Genomic DNA, 23,424 nt, shown 5'->3' with positions numbered 1-23,424 from the left:
CACTTTAAGCAGAAGCAGAAAAACAAAACAAAAGTACGTACTTGAGGTAAGTAAAGGAAAAACCCCTGGCTGGATGACATCTTCAACAAAACTAAGACACGCTGTGGTATGGTCATGTGCCTCAAGGGATTAGGTCGTGGTACAGAGGACGGAGGGACACTGGGAATGGATAAGAGAACAATCAGGGCTAAATTAGTATAAGAGATAGGGTACAATCATCAGTGTTTGCCTCTCGATTGTAGCACCATGTTTTAGGTCTCTCTTCTGACCAGATCAAATTTGTTCCATTGGATAGGAGCCTGATGGCTGCCTTATGTTCTGATTTGGGCTGAAAGGTCCGTTTATAGTCAATGATTGTTCCAAGGTATTTAAATTCAGTGATCTGCTGTATTTCCAGCCCTCTCATTAGCAACTCATTAGTATAAATTGAGAGCGGGAGTGGGGATAGGACACAGCCTTGAGCAACACCAGTGTTAAGCGCCAAGCAGTGAGAGGGAGTGTTGCTGACTCAAACTTGCTGGAGTCTGTCTCTCAGAAACTCCAGGGATTCACAACACTTGGCTTCTGACAATCAAATCACACAGGTGCTTTAAGGGTGTTTTGACACTTATGTGACACTCAGTGTTTGCCTCTCGATTGTAGCACCATGTTTTAGGTCTCTCTTCTGACCAGATCAAATTTGTTCCATTAGATAGGAGCCTGATGGCTGCCTTATGTTCTGCTTTTTGAAAGGAACTATGTTGTAAGTACAGTACAGTTGAGCGAATTGAGGGCGGCAGGATGCCACCCTCACCTTTCTCAATAAAGTACAGCGTATTTCTCGTTCTACTCCTCTGCACATATTCCTTTAGACTGGGTTGAATACGTAGGTAATTTTTATATTATGCTATTTTTACCAGCTTGGCTTTCACAAAAAGCTTCTAAAATATGCATTTACAGAGAGCCCCTGTCACACACATATGGAAAGAGCAGAACAAAGAGACAACACTCCCAACAGATTCACTGGTTCTTGTTTTTGGTCCATGTAGCGTTGAAGCTGTAGCGTGAGTTGAAGTGAACCGAACCGCACCAGAGTTCACTTGCAAGCGGGCTGAGGCCCATCTCTCAAGCGATCTCGAGCCACTTGTTTGTTGCACACCAGGGTTTGGATGATTTCATTCACATTTTAACAAACTGTAGGAACAAATGCACCAGAGGTCAAACATAAGTGTCAAAACACCCTTAAAGCACCTGTGTGATTTGATTGTCAGAAGCCAAGTGTTGTGAATCCCTGGAGTTTCTGAGAGACAGACTCCAGCAAGTTTGAGTCAGCAACACTCCCTCTGACTTCTTGGCGCTTAACACTGGTGTTGCTCAAGGCTGTGTCCTATCCCCACTCCCGCTCTCAATTTAAACTAATGGGTTGCTAATGAGAGGGCTGGAAATACAGCAGATCACTGAATTTAAATACCTTGGAACAATCATTGACTATAAACGGACCTTTCAGCCCAAATCAGACTATACAAAAAGACAAAGCAGAGGCAGAACATTTTTAACACAAAAAAACTCACCTGGTAGGGTTCACTGATCGATAGTGTGACTATGAAAAAAAGGCAGTCCAGGTTTACAATGATCTGACCCAGCCTCTGCAATCATCGTCTAAGCTACTGTCCTCTGCCAGAAGACTAATGGACCCTGCAACAAAGAAGAACTTTTTAAATGATGCCCTATAAATGTTGCCCTTTTATGTTTTTAGGGTGTAATTTGCACTTTACATATTTTTATGTTGTGCCATTGTGCAGCTAGCAGCCAAAGGCAAGTTTTCCATTTCATGAAATGTAATGGACAATAAATGTTCCTTAATCTCTTAATGGCACCCTGAGGTCTTTAAGAGACAGCGGTGATGGCGACAAAAATTATTTTTAATCACATTCTGAATTTTACTGGGAGTCGAGCTGGTACAGGAGAATATGACATCTTCTCGTAGTTCTAATGAACGCTCAAGCGTCAACATTCTACACCAGAGGGAGAGTCTTCAGAGACTTGACAGCAGCCTTACCACAGAGTAACAATGATTCAGCCAGTATCAGAAGTATGAGGTCATTTGTCAGGTTAGTGCCAGGAATTGTTTCATTTTGGTGATGTTACAGCGGCAAATATGCTATATTTTACATGTGTTTCATGTGGAATGTGTTTAATGTGTCATACATAGGATGAGATCAACATGAAGCATTGATTACAACTGGTCAATATTGCTGCAGTGCAGCTTATGCAAATGCTGTTCACCCAAAATTAGTTTGTCACTTGTGCTCTTGTTTGTCAAATTGAATTTGCCTATATTAACCTTGCCTATTAAATGTCCCTCGATCTCTGCTCTTATTTACAGCAGGCAACCCCTTGGTGTGCTCTGAGATGCGCTTCAAGTGTCGAAATGGGCGCTGTGTAGACCGTAGCTTCTTGTGTAACGGTCAGGACAACTGCCAGGATAACAGCGACGAGGAGCTTTGCCTAAGTACAGCAGGTAAGATAAGATCTTTACATAAGCCAAACTTGAAAAAAATGTCTCATATTTATCTATTTTAACACAGCTTGTGTTTTCCCTTTAGTTTATATAGACCTGTCCAAATTTTGGGTCTGAGGAATCCACTGAAAAGAAAATATATATTTTTTCATTCTCTGGACCTCGAAGAACTTAAATCAAGTTATGCATGTTGGATTGTATTACTAGCCATTGCAGACAATTTAAGAAAAAGTGGAGGCTTAGAATAGCAACATTCTGTTATTCTCTTTAAACCAAGACAAGACAGCCAACAAGACAGGTATGTTGGCTCAGTGTGTTACATCTTCTGTTGTTTCAGAGACAGAACTTGGGTATTCTGCATTGTGTGTCAGATTGACTTCATAGGCTCACTTGACGTAAGCGTCTATGATTGTGTTGCTCATTTGAAGAGAATTCTGCAGTATGTCTCTACACCGTTAAAAAAAATAGGCTTCTCATAATTTGCCAACTTGTTTTTTTTTTTTTACTACCAATCATGTTTGTATCTGCCTCATGAGTGAGTGGGAAACCTAGTATGCAGTCGTATTCTCTGTCTGTCAGGTATAACTGGCAGCCTCTAGCCAATGTGGCTCAAGATCTGTCAACACATTAGGTACCTTTCCAGGGCAAGTTTGATGCTTCCTGCAGGCTGTCTAACCCTGCTGCATCCTGTGGCACAGACACATAGTCACACTGTGTCTGTGACCCACTGAGCTCTCTTTCTCTGTTGGGAGAAAAGCCTCTAAAGAATAACAAAAGGGAAGCAGCCTACATACCTTTCATCCTGGTTCCCCGTACGTGCAGTGCCTGATTTGAACATACCGACTTTGCATACCAATATAATGCACCAGTCAGCTGTGGTTGAGTTTTTAGGCAGGGACAAAATGCGCGTGACAGCAGGTGAATGTGTTTTGATGTGGCCATACGTTTTTGTTAAACTTCACTCATGTGGAGGGCCATTTTTTTGTTGGTTTTACATCAGAGTGGTGGAAAATGTGCATTTTTGAAAATATCTGTGTTCAATTCCTTTCATTCCTGCTTGACATGTCCACCTTCTCTGAGGCAGTAAATGTGTCCTGACTGCTGATTGGATAAGCCAGGAAAAGGGAGGTGTGGACATAAAAGATGGCTGCGGCTATGTTACTATGGTCGTTTTGATGTGGTTGTTTGGTTTCAATAAAATGATTTGGTTGTTGATCGACCACCTGTTCGTCATTCCCTCAACATCCGGGTGTTTTTTTCACCTATGTTGTCTTGCGAGGATCCTCATGCTGTTTTGTAGATGGTCATGTTGAACTTTAAGAGCCCACATGACAAAATTATCTTATGTTAAGATAATTCCAAACCAGCTCTCATTTAGCACACAATAAAAAATAATCTTGAAAAATCTTCAAGATTAACCACTGTTGATAAACAATGTCATTGTCAGAATTACTTACTTTGTTCAACAAATAACTTTCTTCTGCACTGTAGTACCATCTGTGGATGTTGATTGAGCGTATTACGTAAATGTCAGTGTTCGGCACTAATGTATTCGAGCCAGTTAAAATTTTTACTCACGTAGCCCCTGCGGCAACCTGCACGTATCCCACTTTGGGAACCTAGGTCCTAGAGCTTAACAAGATTTATTATATTAAATCGAGTCATAAAATCTTATTAATCTTGTGTTTAAGATTTTTTGCACCAAATGCAAGCTAAATGTGTACGATAATTATGTATATATATATATATTTCATGTTTGTTGAAAAACAGAGGCGTAGAAAAACAATGAGTCTGTTAATGAGCATGGTATGAGTGTGAGCATAAATGTTGGCTGCTACAAAGTGGCCGTAACATTTTTGCAGTGTATAAAGTCTGCACCTTGCAAAAAAAAAATCTTTAAAACATTTAATCAAATTGTTTAATTTTGTATATAACCCCATGTGTGAATTACTGCAATTTGAGTTAGTGTATGTACATGCGCACGCACACACGCACATACACACACTCTCTCTTCATACCTTTATAATGAGCACAGACCTGCAGGTGACAGATAAGGCATACAATATCCGCTTTAAGCCACCTGAGCACGGCATTTCCTTCCACACTTTCACTCCACTACCTCGGCCTAGATCCATCTCCTCCCCCACCTTTCACACAAAAGCGTGCTTTAGTGTCTCCATATTTGGTGGAAATATTTGAAAATGATGGTTAGAGGTCAGCCCTTTGCCCTTAATTTGATTGATGCATGATTATCCCACTTCAGAGGTGACAATTACAGTAAATACACGGAACCATGCTTTTTTATGCCTCTAATATTCCATGCAGGCGGGCCGCACGGTGGCCTAATGGTTAGCATGTTGGCCACACAGTCAGGAGATTGGGAAGATCTGGGCATCTCTGTGTGGAGTTTGCATGTTACATGTCCCGTGTGTGCGTGGGTTTTCTCCGGGTACTCCAGCTTCCTCCCACATTCCAAAAACATGCGTGTTAGGTTAAATGGAGACTCTAAATTGTCCATAGGTATGAATGTGAGTGTGAATGGTTGTTTGTCTATATGTGCGCTGCCATTGGCTGGTGACCAGTCCAGGGTGTACCCTGCCTCTCGCCCGAAATCAGCTGGGATAGGCTCCAGCATACCCGCGACCCTAATGAGGATTATCGGCATAGAAGATAGATGGATGGATATTTCATCCAACCGTCAGTCTTCTACTACTACTCCTGTTCAGAAGGTTGCAGAGAAGCCAGAGCCTATCCCAGCCCATTCACACCTGAAATCAATCATTCATTCTACCCTCTCATCTTGCCCTGTTCAGGGTTGCGTAGAGTTGGAGCCTGTCCTATCCGTCTTCGGACAAAAGGCAGACTACTGAACTGGTCTGCAGTTAATCACATGACACATGTAGGCTAGTGAACCTATACATACAAACAATCACTACACTGCCAGTTACCCCTTCAAAATTGTTGGTGTTGACACATCAGACTTTACAGGACAGGAAAATAGAAAGCGTGGAATTTGCATTTACCAGACAAGACAGAGATACTGAAATGCTAAATGCTTCACATGAACCTAACAAAGTGAGCCGGAAAGGGCATCACATATTGCGATAAATAGCAATGCAGGAAGGTGGAGGTAAGCGATGAGAGAACCAGGCAGAAAAAAGCAAGGATTTAGTGATAAACTTCAGAGACCAAAATGCAGAATGCGTCTCTAGTCAAACCCTGAGGCAGAGGAGCAGAAATAACATGAAAACTAGTTTTGCAAAATTCTCTTTGCACTTTCCATCTGCTCAAAGGCTGTGGCATGGAGGCTGAATCCCTGCTTCTGTTACGGGTTATAGCACATAGCACATACACATGAGGCATAATGCCAGGTCTTATTAAGATAAAATGATATAAGATACTCACATCAGAATGTCTAATTACAGAAATAATATGTACAGAAAATGTGTCAGATGGTGTGATGACTCATGCAGATATCACAATTGTGATTATTACATGATGTCAATTTAAGGAGGCTTTGCCTTGACTGTCCTGTCAAGTGACATTGATCTGAGAGAGAAGCAGCAGAAGCAGAGTGAGTGATGTGTGAGTGATGTCAACAAAGGATCAGAGGTCCAAAGGTTTGACATTGACAAGGTCTCAAGAGTCTTAAAGGCGTTTTAAAGAAAAGATCTGCTGTGGACAGCAGAATCAAATATTTTGCATCTCAAGCCTGGTTTCTTCTCCTGAGGCGAGGTACCAGCGTCCGGTATACCGGCTCGCTCCTCCCCCTCAAAAACGTTTTGCGTAGCTTTAGGTGCAACCCGAAAAAACCTAACCATAGCCCCTTTTCAGTTCCTGGTAACTATAGTTCCGAACTAAAAGGTTCCTGTTGCCCTGTGTAGTTTGCGTTTCCACCACATTTAACAGTTTAGGGTAGTTTATTCAAATCAGTATGATGGTGTAGTGATATATTTCTACACTGATGCAATGTAAACAAACAGTCAATATTAATCCAGTTTTTATTAAAGTTCAAACAAAACAAGGAAAAACAAAGTGTTCTGAGTTTTATGAAGTGTTCGTGAAGGATTAGGGCTGTGTCTTTTGTTGGCAAATGTCTACGTCCAGTGTCCACCACGGTGAGAAAGATGTTCTGTCAGTGAATGATGATCTCATGAGGGTCAGATGAGTCCTTATGGTAATTTTCTGCTGTAAATAACAATGCATAAAGAATAAATAATAGTGTTGCATTTATTTCTGGTTTCCAGTGTTCCCTCGCTCTATTGCGGTTCATCTTTCGCGAATTTCAGGTTTCACAGATTCTGTCGTCTGTCTGCACCGGCCATTGTTTTCTGCATCCTGATTGGCTGTAGACCATTGTCAATCAGTCTCCTTCATGCCGTTCTGCCATGTCTCCTGTGTCATGCTGGCTTGCTTGCTTGCTAGCTTGGAAATGAATCTTCGGTTCTCTGCAGCAATATGTTTTAACAAGGATACAAAAACGCTACAGAACAGCGGAAGGGCGCCAGGACGAACAGGCACGATCACAGGAGTGACATAATCGTGAGTGACTTAATAATTTCTTGTGTTGATCATTAAAATTAAAGCAAAGGTTTGAACTTTTTTGAGAGTGTTTAAACAAGAAAAAAATGTGAGAAAATGTTATTGCTTGTCTGAGAAAAGTGTATAAAGTGTATGGTGAGGGGTTTTACAGTTATAAAACATATAATAATTGTAAAAAAAAATTAAATTGGCCACTTCGCAGATTGCGGGCTATTTTGGGAACCTATCCCCCGCGATAAACGAGGGAACACTGTACCCGACCTTTGTAGCTAAACAAATGGCGTGTCGCTGGCTACTGTTATAGCATTTAGCAAACTAAATATTGAACATTTGATATGATTTACCTTCATTCCACGAGAATTGCACGTCATGAGCTCAGCCTCGATGAAGAGCTATAAAAGGATCAAGACGGTGTCTGTGGGGGCGGCATAGTGACCACGCAGAAATGTAATCCAGGCTTAACACTGTCTTTGTTTTATTTTTTTGTCCACACAAGCGGATATAAATGCTAACTGACTGCTTCAACACAGCTCTGCATACGTTTTCATGAAGAAAATATTGGTCATGTTCTCACTTTTTGACAATGGTTATAAGATTTCGACATTGCATATCTTTTTTCTGGAAAAACAATCTGATTTCAATTACCATGTGTTCAACATTTAATTACGCCATCAAGTGTTGCTTAATGGGATTTAAGAGATGCCTTTGTTTGAATACCTTAATGAATTATACATGCAATGGCAAAATGAAATAATTAGTTTTTCTGAGTTGTTAAACCACACAGTCACATTCCATAGTGTGGGAAACCATGGCTTTTTTTCTTTCTTTCTTCATCAGTTTTGAGAGCATTGAATTAATCGCAAATAAATCTAAGGATAATTCCATGGGCCCCTGACTGCCAGTGACCCCAAAAAATAGGTAATTATTAAAAAATAAAAAGGGGACTCCCAATGTGATTTTTTTTTTTCATGGGGCCCAGAATTCCTGGCTGTACTTTTGATATATGATCTAAAAAAATGGAACCATAAATTATAATTTAGACAAAAACACATTTTACTTGCTTTTTCCAGACTTTTGATGTGAGAGTAAATTTCTGATGGACCTCTGACAGTGCTTCATTTGTGAAATTCAGTATTTATTTCCAGGTAGCAGGTAGCGCCAACTGGAAGAGCAGTCGGCGGAACCCGGTGTCTTCCAATGTTGAGAAAGGCTGGTCACCTAGTCCGATGAATTCAATTATTTTTCAGGTTATTTGCTTAGGCTTCTGACTGTCACCAAACGCGGGCAAGTTATGACTATGTAAGCTTTGACTGATGTTGCACTGTGAGCCCCGAAAACTCACCATACTCTGTCAAGTGTTTGTTTTTCAAATCACCTCGTCAGTTATAGCTATTTAACATGCTCCCCCAGCAAGATATTTTTGTGGCATGTGTTGCAGGATAAAAACTTTACATCACTCTCACAAATTGCACATAAGTTCCACACCGCAGACATGTTTGTTTTGATTTTTCGGCCGCACGCCTGTGCAGTGTGAAGGAAAGGGGGAGGGGGACACTACCCAAGACATTACAGCAGGACACTAAACTGCACACAGGGTGCAGTAGTACGAGCCACAGGTGATTGGCATTGAAAGACATTCACAGCATTCACATGTAGTATCATCCGCTGAAGTCGAAGCTGATAATACTGATCGGAGCATCCCCAATGCTAATATTTGCAAATTAAGTTGCAGGAGGGAAAATCTGTTTTTAGTTCAGCTTGTTGCTGCACATTTTTATTTCAAAGATTTTTTTACTGTCAAACTTACAGGATTTGACATATTGTCTTACATTACTGTGTCTAACTAAAATGTCCATAAGCTTTCTTCACCACTGTCGTGGCAGCAACACCATTACCGGTCATCACCTCATGATGTGTCTCAGCACTCATGCTAAGAGGTCAAGTTCCTCATTTCACCCTAAATTAATGTTCACCTGCCATAGAAAGGAATGTACAGCCTTGTATTTTGTGCATTCCAATGTGCATGTACTGTGTAAGAACTACACAGTACATGCACCACGAGTGTATCTATCGCCTCTTTTGCATAAACACTGTGGCTTCAACAATCGTAATTGAAACAAGGCTGTACATACACTGACGGTCTGCTGACATCAAGCAGTAGCTCCTGCCTCTCTGTTAGTGTTGCCCGTAAACTAGACATATACTGATATGGTGTCAGGCTGATGTATGGAAAGAACAACAAATGTCAGCGTAATTCATTGCCCCTCAGCCTTTATTCAATCTCGGGTTGCCTTGGCTTGCTAATAGCTTCTTAGATTCACTCCGCCTCTGATTGCTGCCAAAGTACAGATCCAAATAATATAGATGCATTACATTAAAATGTTAATTGATGTGCAGATTTTGGACTGTGTGTTGCTGAAATGTTCTGGTAATGCCCTTCATCAACTGCACTCCGAACGCTGGTAGTAAGAAAAAGATGTGGGAGGGAGTGTTAAATGATGTAAGGGGACATAATGGCTCTACACTGAGGTGTGGGAGGCCAATGTAATAGTATAATTTTCTCTGAGCCAACTCGTACTAGACAGCAACACCCACAGTAGGTCACATGTGTCACCACCACTACCCACGGTAGTAAACTTTTTCCGAGTGTTCACAAGCCGATGTTGATGGGCTCTCTCACTGCAAAAGCACAATGCTGTTGTGTACCTGCTGCTGACATGGTGCAGTGACGGCAGCATTTAAAATTGCATGATGTCCAAGGGTACGTTCACTCTTGTCATATTTAGTCAGGATAAAACAAACTCTAGTCCGTTTGTTCTGGTAGTTCTATTCGTTAGGTGACGTGTGAACACAGACCCATAACCGAACTGAACAGAATGAGACCACCCCGGGATACAGTCTTACTGAAGGGTATGATGCCCAATTCAAATTTTTTGTTAAAATACAATCTTTTGATGTAGTTGTTCACATTACCAAAAAAATGTCACTTGTGTTTGTGTGTAATGTTAACGCAATGTGGGAAGTGATGCGCATGCACACGAAAACACAGTGTCACAGGTGTCTTTACCGAAGTAAACATGGCCCCAATTTTGTGGTCTCAGGCTATATTAACATTGCAGGTTGATTTAGATTGTTTTGCTCATGTGACCTGTACATTATTTTTTTCATGTTAGTGTGAACAGTACAATTCTGATTTTTTTCAAATATGAGCCAGGTCTTTTTTGTATGAAGATATAAATCCGATATGTACCCAATGCTCCTGCAGTCTGAACAATTGGGTACCGTATATCTGACCCATACGTCATCGCATGGCGTGTTTTGCCATGGGAGAGCTGGGTAAATATTCTCACAGATGTAGCAAGAGTTATTCTTGTCATCTGAAGATGATCTTAAAAATCTGTGTCAGTGAAGTGGCTCACGTCAATGTCCCACCACTCCTGGGTCTGACATCCACCCACATGCTCCTTGAAACAGACGTCTCAAACTGCCAAAACCAAGTCTTGCCCTCTTTCTTCTTAATCTCCTATAGGGATGAGCAAGTACACCACTATCTGTATCTGTATCTGTTCACTCATCTGAATTATTTGTATCCGCTGTACTCAGACTGGGTGTGGCTTGAATTGGTACGTTATTTTAAGTTTGAAATTGACATGGATTGATCAGAAGTTTGTATAGTCACTGTTTATTATTCCGCTATATGTGTACTGTGTATGTGTGTTAATGATCTGTAGGACTTTATTTTGTAATTATTTTTTTAATGATCTGTGAGTGGTGATTCATGCAAACATCCAGTGATAGCAAACATGTTGGCCACACAGTCACAGTCTGGAGATCGGGGAGACCTGGGTTTGATTCTCCCTTGGGCATTTCTGTGTGGAGTTTGCATGTTCTCCCGGTGTGTGGGTTTTCACCGTGTTCTCCGGTTTCCTCCCACATTCCAAAAACATGCATGTTAGGTTAATTGGAGACTCTAAATTGTCCATAGGTATGAATGTGAGTGTGAATGGGTGTTTGTCTATATGTGCTCTGCGATTGGCTGGTGACCAGTCCAGGGTGTACCCCGCCTGTCGCCCAAAGTCAGCTGGGATCGGCTCCAGTATACCCCCGTGACCCTAATGAGGAGAAGCAGCATAGAAAATGGATAGATGGAAAACTGCTTAGAACCATTTAAGCATAGAGTATTCACATCCGATACGATATGGATATTGCAGCCATGAATATTGGCTGATACCGATATTATCAACCCGATCCGGTATTAGTACGAATCATACATACATTTATTACTTATGTTGTTGTCTGGTATGTAAGAAAACTCTTGATCATGTGATATTACTCAGTAGTCAACAATAGTCAGCAACAGTAGGTATAAACGCACTTTGTCACGCTTTGCAGATTTTTTTGCGGGGGTGTGGAGATTTGTTTCCTCACCTCTGTGGTTTTGCGAGGATCTTTGTGCTGTTTTTTGTGTTGCTGCTTTGGATGCATGATGGGGTTGGTCGTATTGAACTTCTCCGGTTCGTGCGGGACTTGTGCATGGTGGGATTTTCCAGACTTTGGCGAGGGGTGCTGCGACAAGGTGAACATCCTGCAGGGCTCCAAACTGTGACTAAATGGTCGCATTTTGCCATTAAAATTTGAGACACTGCGAGTTAATTTTCAAAACACTAGCTGTGTCTACGTTGTTTAACATAAAAACGTAGCGTGTCCAGCTTTAAGATAGTGACGCTATCACAGGGGTCTGCAACTGCTAGCTTGTAAGCCAGCAGTAGCGTGCCAGCTGATGTTGAGTAGCAACAAGAATATTTGCTTCAACTTTTAGTATTTTTATCTTTAACTGTTCAACTTAGACATGATGCCTGTATTTAATAACAAAATGTATGATTTAACAATGCATGCTACATACAATGTGTGAGGTCACTATTTGCTGCTTCTCAACCTTAGTTCCATATACCCATCTCTTTTATTTTTTCACAGAGCCTTTTTGCTCTGTCACCTTTTGTTTCCATTCTGGCTACAAAACTGTGAGTACTTACACCCGCTCGTCACAAATTAAAGACATTTTACCTGCACTCTGACTCTGTCTCTGCATCCTGGGGTCGTGACCACGCTCCACGTGAATAGATTGCATTACATTAACATTCTGCATGGAGTCAGCCATGGCATGTCCAACACGATTGAGAGAAAAAAGTTCTCCCATTTCGTGTTGAAGCGGTATGTTTTTGGCTTCTTACGTTGTCCTTCTTCCCCACTACATTTAATTTGTGGAAATTCACAAATCAGTTGGATCTGGAACCAATTAACCACGACAAATGAGGGACAAGTGTTGTGAAATACTTTGCACATGTGGTTGCTCCATAATGTACTATTTTAAGATGAACTAATCTAGTGTAAATTCTCACACAAAGGCAGCATAAGCCCTACATGGATCTTCTTCAGGAGCAATGGACCGAAACAATGGGCAGCCTTTAGCAATAAACAGACCCCCTTAAGTGATACATTAGGTGTCAGTCATCTTGCACTGTAATGGGCCAGGTTATTTTCTGCTCCATGCCAATTCAGTAAGTGTGCATTCATCCACAAAACGATTTCGCTGGAGCCGTTGTTGACAGACCGCAGCAATTGTAAATGTCTGATATAATTCATACCTGCATAAGAAGGTTTTCACATTCATGTATATGCCGTTTGTGTATCCATCAGGGAAATGCCAAAAGATTGGGGGTTCACATGAAAAACATGATTAAGACAGTGCCCTGGAGAGTGAAAGGAGGCTTGGCAGAAACTATGATATGGAAATGTGAGTCAGGTGGGATATACTATGCAGTGGAAAAAAAGCAAAAGTAAAATGTATGAAATAGGGTGGAGAGAAAGACGGAAGGAACGCATGAGCCAAAGAAGAATGCAGAGCGCGAAGAAAGCTGATGGAGATGAGGGATTAAGGAAAGTGACAAAGCTATTGAGGAAAAAGATAAAACCCTCTGTATTCAGTGAGTGGAAAGACAGGGAATCAGGAGGAGGACTATGAATAAACAGGATGATGGAGACAGTAGGTCAGGGAAGAAGTCATGGGGACTTGTAGAGAAAACACTAGCTGGAAGACAACAATGTGAAAGTAAGCAGAATATTGCGGTATTTGCAGAAATGGGAATGAGTTTGTAGTATAAATGCAGGATGAGACAGCAGTGAGTGATATAGATGAATGCATTTAAGTTGAGCCACAATAGTGAGATGCGGATGAAACAGCAGTGAAAAGGTGAAAAAAGCAAAGAAAAGGAAGAAAAAGGGAATGTAAAACGATGGGTTTTATATTGTGAAAAGGGTCACTTTTGAAGCTTTGCGTAGACAAGCTCCATTATTCTCTGCATGCAAGAGCACTCTCATTCCTTATAATTACCAGATTCTCCTCAGGCATTCCCAACTGCTGTTTCTTTTTTCCTTTAGTTAAATCTCGTCTGTTTCTGTGACTCATCCTTTACATTGAACTTCAACATTTTGTCAGCTTTAGAAATATATTTACATACCCCCCGCCAACACACACACACACAATGTATCTTCACTACTGCACCAACCGACAACACTTTGTGAGTCAGTTATTGTATAGCCGTTGAATTTCAAATGTAAAATACCAAGTGCCAACAGTGTACTTTAGCTGCATTAAATTCAAGTGGCATTCATCAGGTGAATGCACTATTCAGTATACACTCTTTGAATGTACATAGTAAAATAATAATAATAAACTTGTTTCCTTGCTTTGTTTTTGCCTGCTGTGATATAAGGCAATTTCCGTGGCAAGTGGAAACCACTCAGAGTGACTGCATGTCGAGACCAAGTGGGTTCACTCCTGTGGGACAGCTTTTGACTGATGCTTTATAGCTACTCGCGTCACACAGAGACAGCATCCCTTTGGCAGTCTACTGGGAAGCTTTTCACATTGAAATTCATAGAAGTAGCATCAAAAGGCAGGGCTGTGTTTCCCCCCCGTTTTGTAAATAGGGCTGTGTTAAAGTACTTTAACTTTTCAACTCTAGAAAAACTGATTATTTTGTATTCAGCAAAGACAATTCTGTTCGTCATTTACAGATTATATTCATGTTCTTTCTGCCCTTTGACTTTGTCTGTGGGTTGATCAGTCACACTTATTATTCAGTGTTCAGTATTCAAGTAACCCATTAAAAAGATTTACTGATTACTGCAAATTAAAATGATGTTGAATTTCTTTTCCAAGGTCAGTTTTTATTGAATCACTGATTGCCAAGTGCAGATGTTGTAAACTGTTGTGATCATCATCCAACAGGAAAATATTTTGTGGTCTTATTTCTTATTTGTTCTGTTTTTATAGTAAACCTGTGTCCATTATTTCCTTTGTCATTGAAATGATAAAACAAAAAAATATAATTACATGGAGAGACAATGCAGAACTATTGATTATATTATCGCTAATACGTTTGTCCTGTATATTCTGTAAATAGTTCGGACATTGCTCAGTTTGGAGCCCTGCATTAGCATGTGCTGCATCATATTCTTTGCCATGTGACATGATTAACCTACCAATATTTTGTCACTGCAGTTCACCAAGGCCACATATACTGCCTTGTCGGAAGCTGCATCATTACGCCAGTCGGCCCAAAGTTGTCTTGCACACTGTGCCATAGTTTGATGTGTGTATGTTGGCTCGACATGCACTTGCGTCCGCTATTGATTGTGTTACATCGTATGGATATGTGTAGGCCTGAGCAGTGTGCTGCTGGATAGGTTAGCCAGTGCATGTGCATATTTGGCAAATCACTTACAAAATGGGTATTTACAGTATGGGCATGGGTGAATCAGTTATGCTTGAAGTGTAGCAGGTAAATATGAATTATATCAATAGCAACCATATACAGTAGCTAATAGCTTCCTGTAACAAAGATGGAAAAAAAAAACATTAACACTGCTGTCTGTACCATGAGTAGAGGCCCCAGCTGTGAATTAGGCAGAAAACAAAGGCATCTTAGAAGCAAAATTAGGCTTGCGGTGATGAAACAAGACGGCGAGCCATAACTGCAGGCATTTGGTGAATAATAGTTAATGCAAAGGTTAAATCCAAATAGCCCTCAAGCAGCGATTCTCAAACAGGGTCCGCGAGCCGTAGGTTATTTTTGCAAAAAATTTAGTAATGGTGTATTGTTAAAAAGTGAATAACTCTGAATAGGAACGGCTAGGCCACTAAAACAAACCTGCACCAATAACTCTCACTCATTGTACATTAGATTAGTGACTCTAAAACTGCGACATTACTGTAATGCACCAGGTAAACTAAGTGCTCAAGTCCATCCACTTCATCAAGGGATGCAAAGGCCAAACCTGCTAAGCTTAGAAAACATGACGACAGTTGCCGTAATTTCCAGACTATAGAGCGCACTGCTATACTAGCTGCACCCACTAAATTTAAAGAGAAAAAAAGATTTGTACTACAGTATATAGGCTGTATATCAAATGCACTTCTGCCACCTTGAGGCCGTTTTTATGACTTAAAACTTAAAACTGCAGTGACGTTGCCTCTTCTTGCCTCTCGCGCAAAAAACGTAAAAGACGTCTTTTCAATCAAGTGTTCGGGTTTATAAAAATGTATAAATATGTCTTTGGTATTGAATTGGTTAATAAATGGAATATTTCAGTAGTTTAGGCTCCAGCATACCCCCGTGACCCTTGTGAGGATAAGTGGCATAGAAAATTAATGGATGGATTTTCGTAGTTAGAGCGTAGAAAACTTGATTATGACTTTTGATGACTTTCTAAATAAACCTTTTACCATTATTAGAGCCCTCTAGACATTAATTAACACCCCTATAGTCACCTTTGCATCATGCCATGCATGCATACTTAAATATATGCATGCATATCAAAGTAACAAATTCATAACACCACTTCTTGGATTCTTCAGTACAACCTCATGGTTCATTCAGCAGTAGTTTTCATAGATTGTGCCCTGTCATTCTGACTGTAGTGTAAGTCCTGACTTGCTGGGATCATTCTGATCTCCATATACATGGTGCCTCAACCTCCGCTATCACAGCCACAGTCAATCCTTACCAGATGGAGAGCTGGCCAACCTGTTCTACATCACTCGAGAGAGACATTTCTTTCCGCTCAAGGTAGGGGAGGTTATGAGCAGCAGAAAGCAACTCTCAGCATTGGTGTGTGTTGTTCTGCTGTTTACCTTTGATAAAGGACTCAGGGGTTCCATTCTCTTCCCACAGTATGACCACGGCGATCGTTGATAGACAATGATTAGATTATGGAATGGGCATTGGGATTTTGCTCTATGTCTTTACTAGGAGGGGAATAAAGCGGAACAGAAGCTGAGGGATTGTTGACATTGTGAACAGGAAACGATATTAAAAGCTTACACGTTTATTAGGGTTCGGAACCAAACAGTATCTCACAATATGTTGTTACAGTATTTTGCCAACAGTAGCTGTAGTATCTCGGAGTGTCCCAATCCGTTATTGAGATTGGATGTCGGTCCAATATTAAAAAATAACAAAAAAACGTATCAGACTATATTGCGTCTTATATTGGCTCAGATGTTGGCACTCCATTTAAAGCCGTCCATTCCATACTCCGCGCTAGCAGTTCTATCCAGCAGCAGCACTTCTATTCAGCATGCACAGTCCACGTGATCACAACAACAGCTTGTGCTTGCGTGTTTAGCAAGGAGCAGGAGTGATGTCAGCCGTGTGCCAGTAATTTTTGTTATAGTCTAAAAAAGACATTGCAGCTGAGTACAAAAGTTTCCCGTGGTGGCACAGAACCGGGGAAGTTTCATACAACCAACCTCATTGTGGCTTCCTGAAACATTCACCACTGTTTGAAACATTTGCAAAGAGTGAGAAACTCCAACGGGATGGCAAAAAGTCAGTCCCTGTTGGAGATGGGCAATGTCAGGTTGAAAAGCTTCATTGAGCACCTCAAGCCTCACTACATTATTCCTATTGTCGATAAAACTACACCATCACCATCTACACCATCATCGATAAAACTACACCATCAAGAAGTACTGTAAATGGGTCAGTTTTTCTCATTCTTACTGTTGCTGATTACTCTGTTTGAGTAATATCACTTAATCAAGCCTTTTCTAACAGTCCACACTACTAAACAAGTAATAAAAGTATGTATGATTGCTGAAATCGGCTCCATATCGGTATCAGCCAATATTCAAGGGTGCAAAAGTTGTATCGGGCCCCCTAATAGTATAACAATACAGCTTGTGCGGTAACCCTACTAGCCATTTGTGGTTCCCAGAACGTTCTGAGAACATTAGCGTTTTTTTTTTGTTGTTGTTTTTTTTTTTTGCAGGACGCTTGTTTTTTTGGTTGTTGATTACCCCTTGGTTGAAGTAGCTAATTCTCTGAATGTTAAGTGTGGGTTACATGTTTGGTTCCCTTATTGTTCCCCTAATGTTCCCTCAAAATGCCCCTAACAATGCCCCTATGTTGGTTTTGGTTATCTGCTGGTTGCCCCTTGGTTCCAGTGGGAAGTTATAGTTGCGTTCTGTAAATGTTACCTGTTGGTTACATGTTTGGTTCCTTGAACGTTACTTCAATGTTCCCCAAACCCTGAGTGAATGTTACTTTTTGGTTATCCTTTGGTTCTATTGACAATTCCTACAACCTGTAATTCTTGGTCCCATGAAAAAAAAAATCACATTGCGTGCCCCCCCTTTTTATTTTTTTAATAATTACCTATTTTTTGGGCACCCTGGCAATCAGGGGACCTTGGAACTGTCCTAACGTGCCCCCCTTATGCTTCACCATGGGCCAATAGCACTCATCATAAATACATTTTAAAAATTATACTTAATCTATGTGATCAGTATCGGCTAATTTCACTCATGGATGATCGGAATCGGCCACATAAAATCCTGATCTGAGCATCCCTAGTCTTGGTATATATAAATTGATTACTTGTACCTTCATGTCCATGTGCATATTGCTGGATTTCACTTGACGTCACATCTGGTTGTTGTAAGCCCCGCCTCAAAGAGATGGGGGACAGCCAAGTGTGTTCATAACAGGAAGTCATGTAAAATCAGAGCAAAAATGCTGCATACATTTGCCCTCCTTGCATATGCAAATCGTTCAAATGTATTCCGGATAAGTGGAGTAGAGCCAAGTATGGACACGCTCCAGTTTACAGTGAGCAACAAGCACGATTTACACGAAAATCTAAGTTAAAACTAGGGCACGACCCTAGTGAGGACAAATGGCATAGAAAATGGATGAATGGATGGAAAATTTGTAGGTTGTGGTACTGAAATCCTTCATGATTTGCAAATCACTGCCGGAAGCTATTCATATTTTCTAATTCTCAAAACGTTGATGTGTCAGGGCAAATCGGTATTGAAAGTTGAATAAAATAAATACAGAGAGAGGAAAGAGGCTGAGCTTTCTTATCAGTCACATGTAAAAGTGCTCGTCGCCAAACCATTTTCAGATTGAAAAGAAAGCAAGCTGGGTGTTTTTACCAAATGGATATAATGTGGTATCATATAAATAAATGCAATAATTTCCTTCCAGACGCTAAATGGCCCACACTCTGGTTTGTGCTCCATGTGTTGTATGGTTTTCAGTTTGTCATTCCATATCCCAATAGTTGTTTCTGATACTACAGACTCCCGCTTGTCATTCCGCTTCCTGCTATTGAGACTGTGTTGCTGCAGTTTATTGTGGTCTCCTGTTGAAGCTAGTCTATGCCTGGGGATTTTGTCCCTGCAGATGTGCAAAGACCCTCAATAGAATCAAAATGTTCTGTTTTATGAGCTATCACGATCCAAGCTCCGTTTTTGCCTGTATTGTTCTTGCTTGTATCAGGTACATCTGAGCTTGACATCCACTGTCAGGGTATCTTCCACTACTAACCTTTAAGCCCAAAAGAATCGTTGCTATGGTGACTGTACCCATCACACATGATAGAATGAGCCTGTAGTCAAGCCTCAGTGATCTTTAGAAATCTCTCCCCTTCATTCTTTACAACTCTGCTTCTTCATGAAAGGAATTTTGGTGTGACCCATGGAAATCTAAATAATAAAAACTCCCTCTACTGAGAATTGAAGCTTAGAACATGCTTTAAATGTGCTGTGTTTTAATGCATGTAAAACATTAAAGGTAGAACTATGATGTCCATTACCCCATATTTTTGCAAAATGTGAAAAGCATTTACTTTTTTTTTTTTTTTTTTTTTTTTTTTTTTTTTTTTTTTTTTTTTTTTTACAGAGAAGAAGAGAAAAGGAAAGGGGGGGGGGGGGGGCGAGAGGGGACAAAAACAAAAAAAAGAGAGACAAGAGACAAGGACAACAGCAGCAACAACAACAATTGTGACAGAACAACAGAAACATACCGAACGACATCAGCAAATAAATGTCCGTGACAACTATAAAGACGAACAAGGATAAAGGACAAATCAATATCAACAACCACAATGACAAAGCTGTCAATGACAATCAGACATAATAGCAGTCATGAAATGATGACCTATGACAGTGATCACAATGACAATACTGCATTGAAACAGTCGCACACAATAGCAGTCATGAAATGATGAATTATGATAGTGATCACCATGATAATACCGCATTGAAACAGTCACACATAACTGTAGTAATGAAATGATTATCCATGATAGTGAATAGAATCAAAGTTACTGTAATGCACATCATTGTAAAAAAAAAAAAAAATACATATACACACATATATACATACATACACATACATAAATACATATATACATATATATATATATATATATATATATATATATATATATATATACACATATATACCGCACATACACACATATATATATATAGTCATACTGCTGAAATCACCGTCGCTGTAATAAAACCAACAACATAATAACACCCTGGATAACTCAGTGAGTAATGTGGGGAAGTACGTATGTACTGTGAGTGTGCATATGTACAGGTATCTCTGTATGTAAGGAAGACTTCATATATATATAAAGGTGCAGGAATGTGTGGGCGTGTGATTGTCACTGAGAGTGCATGAAAGGAAAGGGGCCGCCTTCCACCTCCCAGAGAGCCCCGCCCCAAATAGCAAGGCCGGGCCCCGGCCGCCAGAAGGCCACCAGGCCCATAGGGGCAGGCAGCACAAAGAACAGCGCCCCAAGAGCCAGCCCAGAGAGCCCCCCCCCCCCGGGAAGACCAGTAAGGGGCCGAAGAGAGGTAATCCCAGCCAAGGACAGGGCGCCAGCGGGCCGGAGGACTGCCAACCCCCGAGACCAGCGAGAGATCACACCCCACAAAGGCAGACGGGTACCGGGGGCCACAAACCGGCAGGCCCAGAGACGCCTCCACAGCCGGAAAGAAGCCCGCCCGCGCCGGAAGCGCCAATTCTCCCCCACCGCCACCCCCACCCCCAGGGAGCGGAGCCCGGCCCGCCCCGGGCCAACCCCCGCCCGACCCCCGACACAGGGCCGCCCCGCCAAGGGATGCAGGAGGCACACCCTCCACCCACCCGGCGGAGGCACGGGCGGCAGAGATGTATCGCCCAGCACCTGACCCCACGGAGCAAACCCCTGTATGCCCCCCCCAAATAAATAACTAAAATAAATAAATAAATAAAAATACACACACGCACGCACATACACACTCCTACGCACCCACACACACGCACATAAACGCTCCTACGCACAAACACACCCCTATGCGCACGCTCATACACACTCTTACTTACTCAAGCGCGCACACACACACACACACACACACACACACACACACACACACACACACACACACACACACAGTGGTCGACTGCCCGACACCCGGAAGCCCCACCCTATCCCCCGTTGGTAACCCAAGGAGCAGCGGAGCCGGGGACCCCGGGGTCCCAGACATACGATTCAGAACCCAGGGGCGGAGAGCGCAGACTGCCGGGGAGCAGGAAGACACCCGGCCACACCCCCCCAGCGGTAGGACGCCGCCAGCGAGGCAGACAGGGGAGTCAGCGAGGAGGAGAGCGGGAAACCGAGCAGGCAGGCGGGAAAACGGGCGAGCAGCCAGGCGAACCACCACACAGCGCCAACCGAGACCCGCGGGCCAGCAAACCCCGAAGAGAGAGCGGGAGCACCACACCCCAAGCCGCAGGGAGGCCAAGCACCAGCGCCGAGAAGGCGAGACCAGCAGCCGACCAGCCGACGGCCCCCACATACCACCAGAAGCCAGACCAGCCACATGCCACCAGAGCCGACAGCGCACCACCCGCGCACCGGAGCCCCACCCCCGACAAGCCCACAGACAGACCGGGGGAGGCGAGGACACAGACAGCGGCCCGGCAGCGCACAAAGCGCAACGGCGACAGACGCCCAAGCGCCCGGCAGAGCACGACCCCCCCCAGCGAGCCCGGCCCCAGGGCACCCGCCCCCCCACCCCCACCCCGCCACCCAGGCCCACAGTACCCGCAAGCATGACCAAGCCCCAACCCACCAGCTGGCCCGGCGCCCCAGCAGCCGCCACAGCGCAGCAACCACCGGCCGCCGCGACAGCACACGGGCCACCCGAAGCACCAGCACCGCCCCCCGGAGACCGCCGAACCCGCCCCAAGAGCGCAGAGGCGCCCGCGGCACGTGTCAGTCCAGGGGGGGCACCGCAAGCCGCCCCCCCCGGCGCAAGCCCCGGCATCAACAGGCCCCAGAGGGCCACCCCAGGGAAGGGCAGGCGAACCAGACAAGGGCACCCCACAGGCCAGGCCGCCCCGGGCGAGCCACCGCGACGGCCAGGCCCCCGGCCACACCGCCGACCCTGGCGGGCAGACGCCGAGGTGCACGAGGCACCCCAGTCCAGCCCGCCCCACCCGTGTATGTGATAAGGTGTGATAGTGTCTATGATGCAATTAAAAAAAATAAATAAATAAATAAAATAAAATAAAAGAGGATGGTGTATCTGTGTGCATGTATATGGAGTGTATGTGGATGATAGCTAATGATGCAATTAAAATCGGGGGACAGCTGCCGCTCGGAGGGCCCCTCACCTGGCCAGCCCCCCCAAACCCTAAGTGTCTACTCTGCGATTAAAATTGGGGGGCAACAGGTCAGTGGCACAGCAGGAGCAAAGGAGCCCCGCAAGGCAGCTCCCCTCCCCAATCACGCCCGACCGTAGGCCACCCCCCAATGTCCTATATATATGTGAGGTGGTGCAGTGGCACAGGAAGGACGGGGGCCCCACACCCCAACGCCGCCCAAACCGAGCAGGGGGGGGACCAAGGACACATGACCGACCGGCCGCCCACCACAGCCCAGGCTCGGGCGTGCCGCAGGACACACCACAGGCCCTACCCGGCCCGCCAGGATGCCCAGTCCGGCCCACCCAACCCCCCAGAGGCGATACCCCCAGTGCCCCCCAACACCGGAGCCCCACCGGAGGTAGCGTTCACAGCGCCACCCCCAAACCGCCAAACACCACGGACAAGCCACACGCCCCCAAGGCAGATCCGACCGCCACCAGGACAGCGGGAGCCGCGCCCACGCGCCCCCCGCATACCACCACGGCCGGCAAGGGAGCAACACCACGACGACCACAAGAGCACCGGACCCCACATAGAGCGGAGCACGGCCGCACCCACGAAGCACGCAGGCCAGAGGCGCCAGGGAGGGACAGAGAAGCAAGCACCGCACGACCGGGCCCGCGAGAGGAGCGGCCCCCGCCCGGCGCCCAAGCAGATGCCCCCGCCCGCCCCGCCCACCGCCACGCCACAGACCGGCCACCGCCCCACCCCCCGCCCATCCACCAACACGCCAAGGGGGAAACCCCGGAGGGAGGGAGACAACCGCCGGCCCGGAAGCAAGGGCCAGCCCGACACCAGCAGGCAGCAGGGACCGCCCGCCAGCCCCCCGCCAGCCCGACCCCCAAGCCCCCGGCCAAAGCCACCCCCCGACCGCCCCACCCCGGAGCAAGCATCCTCCCGCCGATCCCGGGAAGCACCACGCAGATGGACACCACGCCGCCCGCCCCACCGCGCAACCCGCCCACGGCCCCCACACGCCCCGCCCACCGAGCCACAGCGGCCCCGTCCCTGAGGGGAGAAAGCAAGGGATCCCCCCCACCCCAGCACCACGCACCCCCCACCCCGAGCCCAAACCGCACATCCGCGACCCCCACCTCCGCGCCCCCCGTCACCCGGGGGACAGCCACAGGCGCCGGAGGATAACAGGCAGCTCCCACCTATCACACATACACCACACACATAAATCAGCGAAATAAAATAAAATAAAATAATTTTAAAAAAAATAAAATAAAAATAAATAAATAAAAAGGGGCAACCCAAACCACCCTCCCACCCAGGGGAGATGGCTCCGCGGGGGCAGCCGGGCTCAGGCACCCGCGCCCCCAC

The 23,424-nt window shown here is 44.3% G+C and overlaps 1 protein-coding gene across 2 annotated transcripts in view; it reads left to right on the top strand.

Moving 5' to 3' along the window:
• Positions 1-23,424, top strand: part of ldlrad3 (low density lipoprotein receptor class A domain containing 3) — an 80,857-nt gene that overhangs the window by 37,420 nt on the left and 20,013 nt on the right. For both annotated transcript variants that reach the window (XM_054777876.1, XM_054777875.1), the window contains one exon: positions 2,366-2,500. In XM_054777876.1, the coding sequence (XP_054633851.1) occupies positions 2,366-2,500 (135 nt within the window). The remainder of the gene's footprint in view (positions 1-2,365; positions 2,501-23,424) is intronic.

This window comes from Dunckerocampus dactyliophorus, chromosome 5 (assembly GCF_027744805.1).
Source record: "Dunckerocampus dactyliophorus isolate RoL2022-P2 chromosome 5, RoL_Ddac_1.1, whole genome shotgun sequence".
NCBI classification, from domain to species: Eukaryota; Metazoa; Chordata; class Actinopteri; order Syngnathiformes; family Syngnathidae; genus Dunckerocampus; species Dunckerocampus dactyliophorus.
The sequence above is the reverse complement of the archived record's forward strand: the minus strand, read 5'-3'. Positions and strand labels throughout refer to the sequence as shown.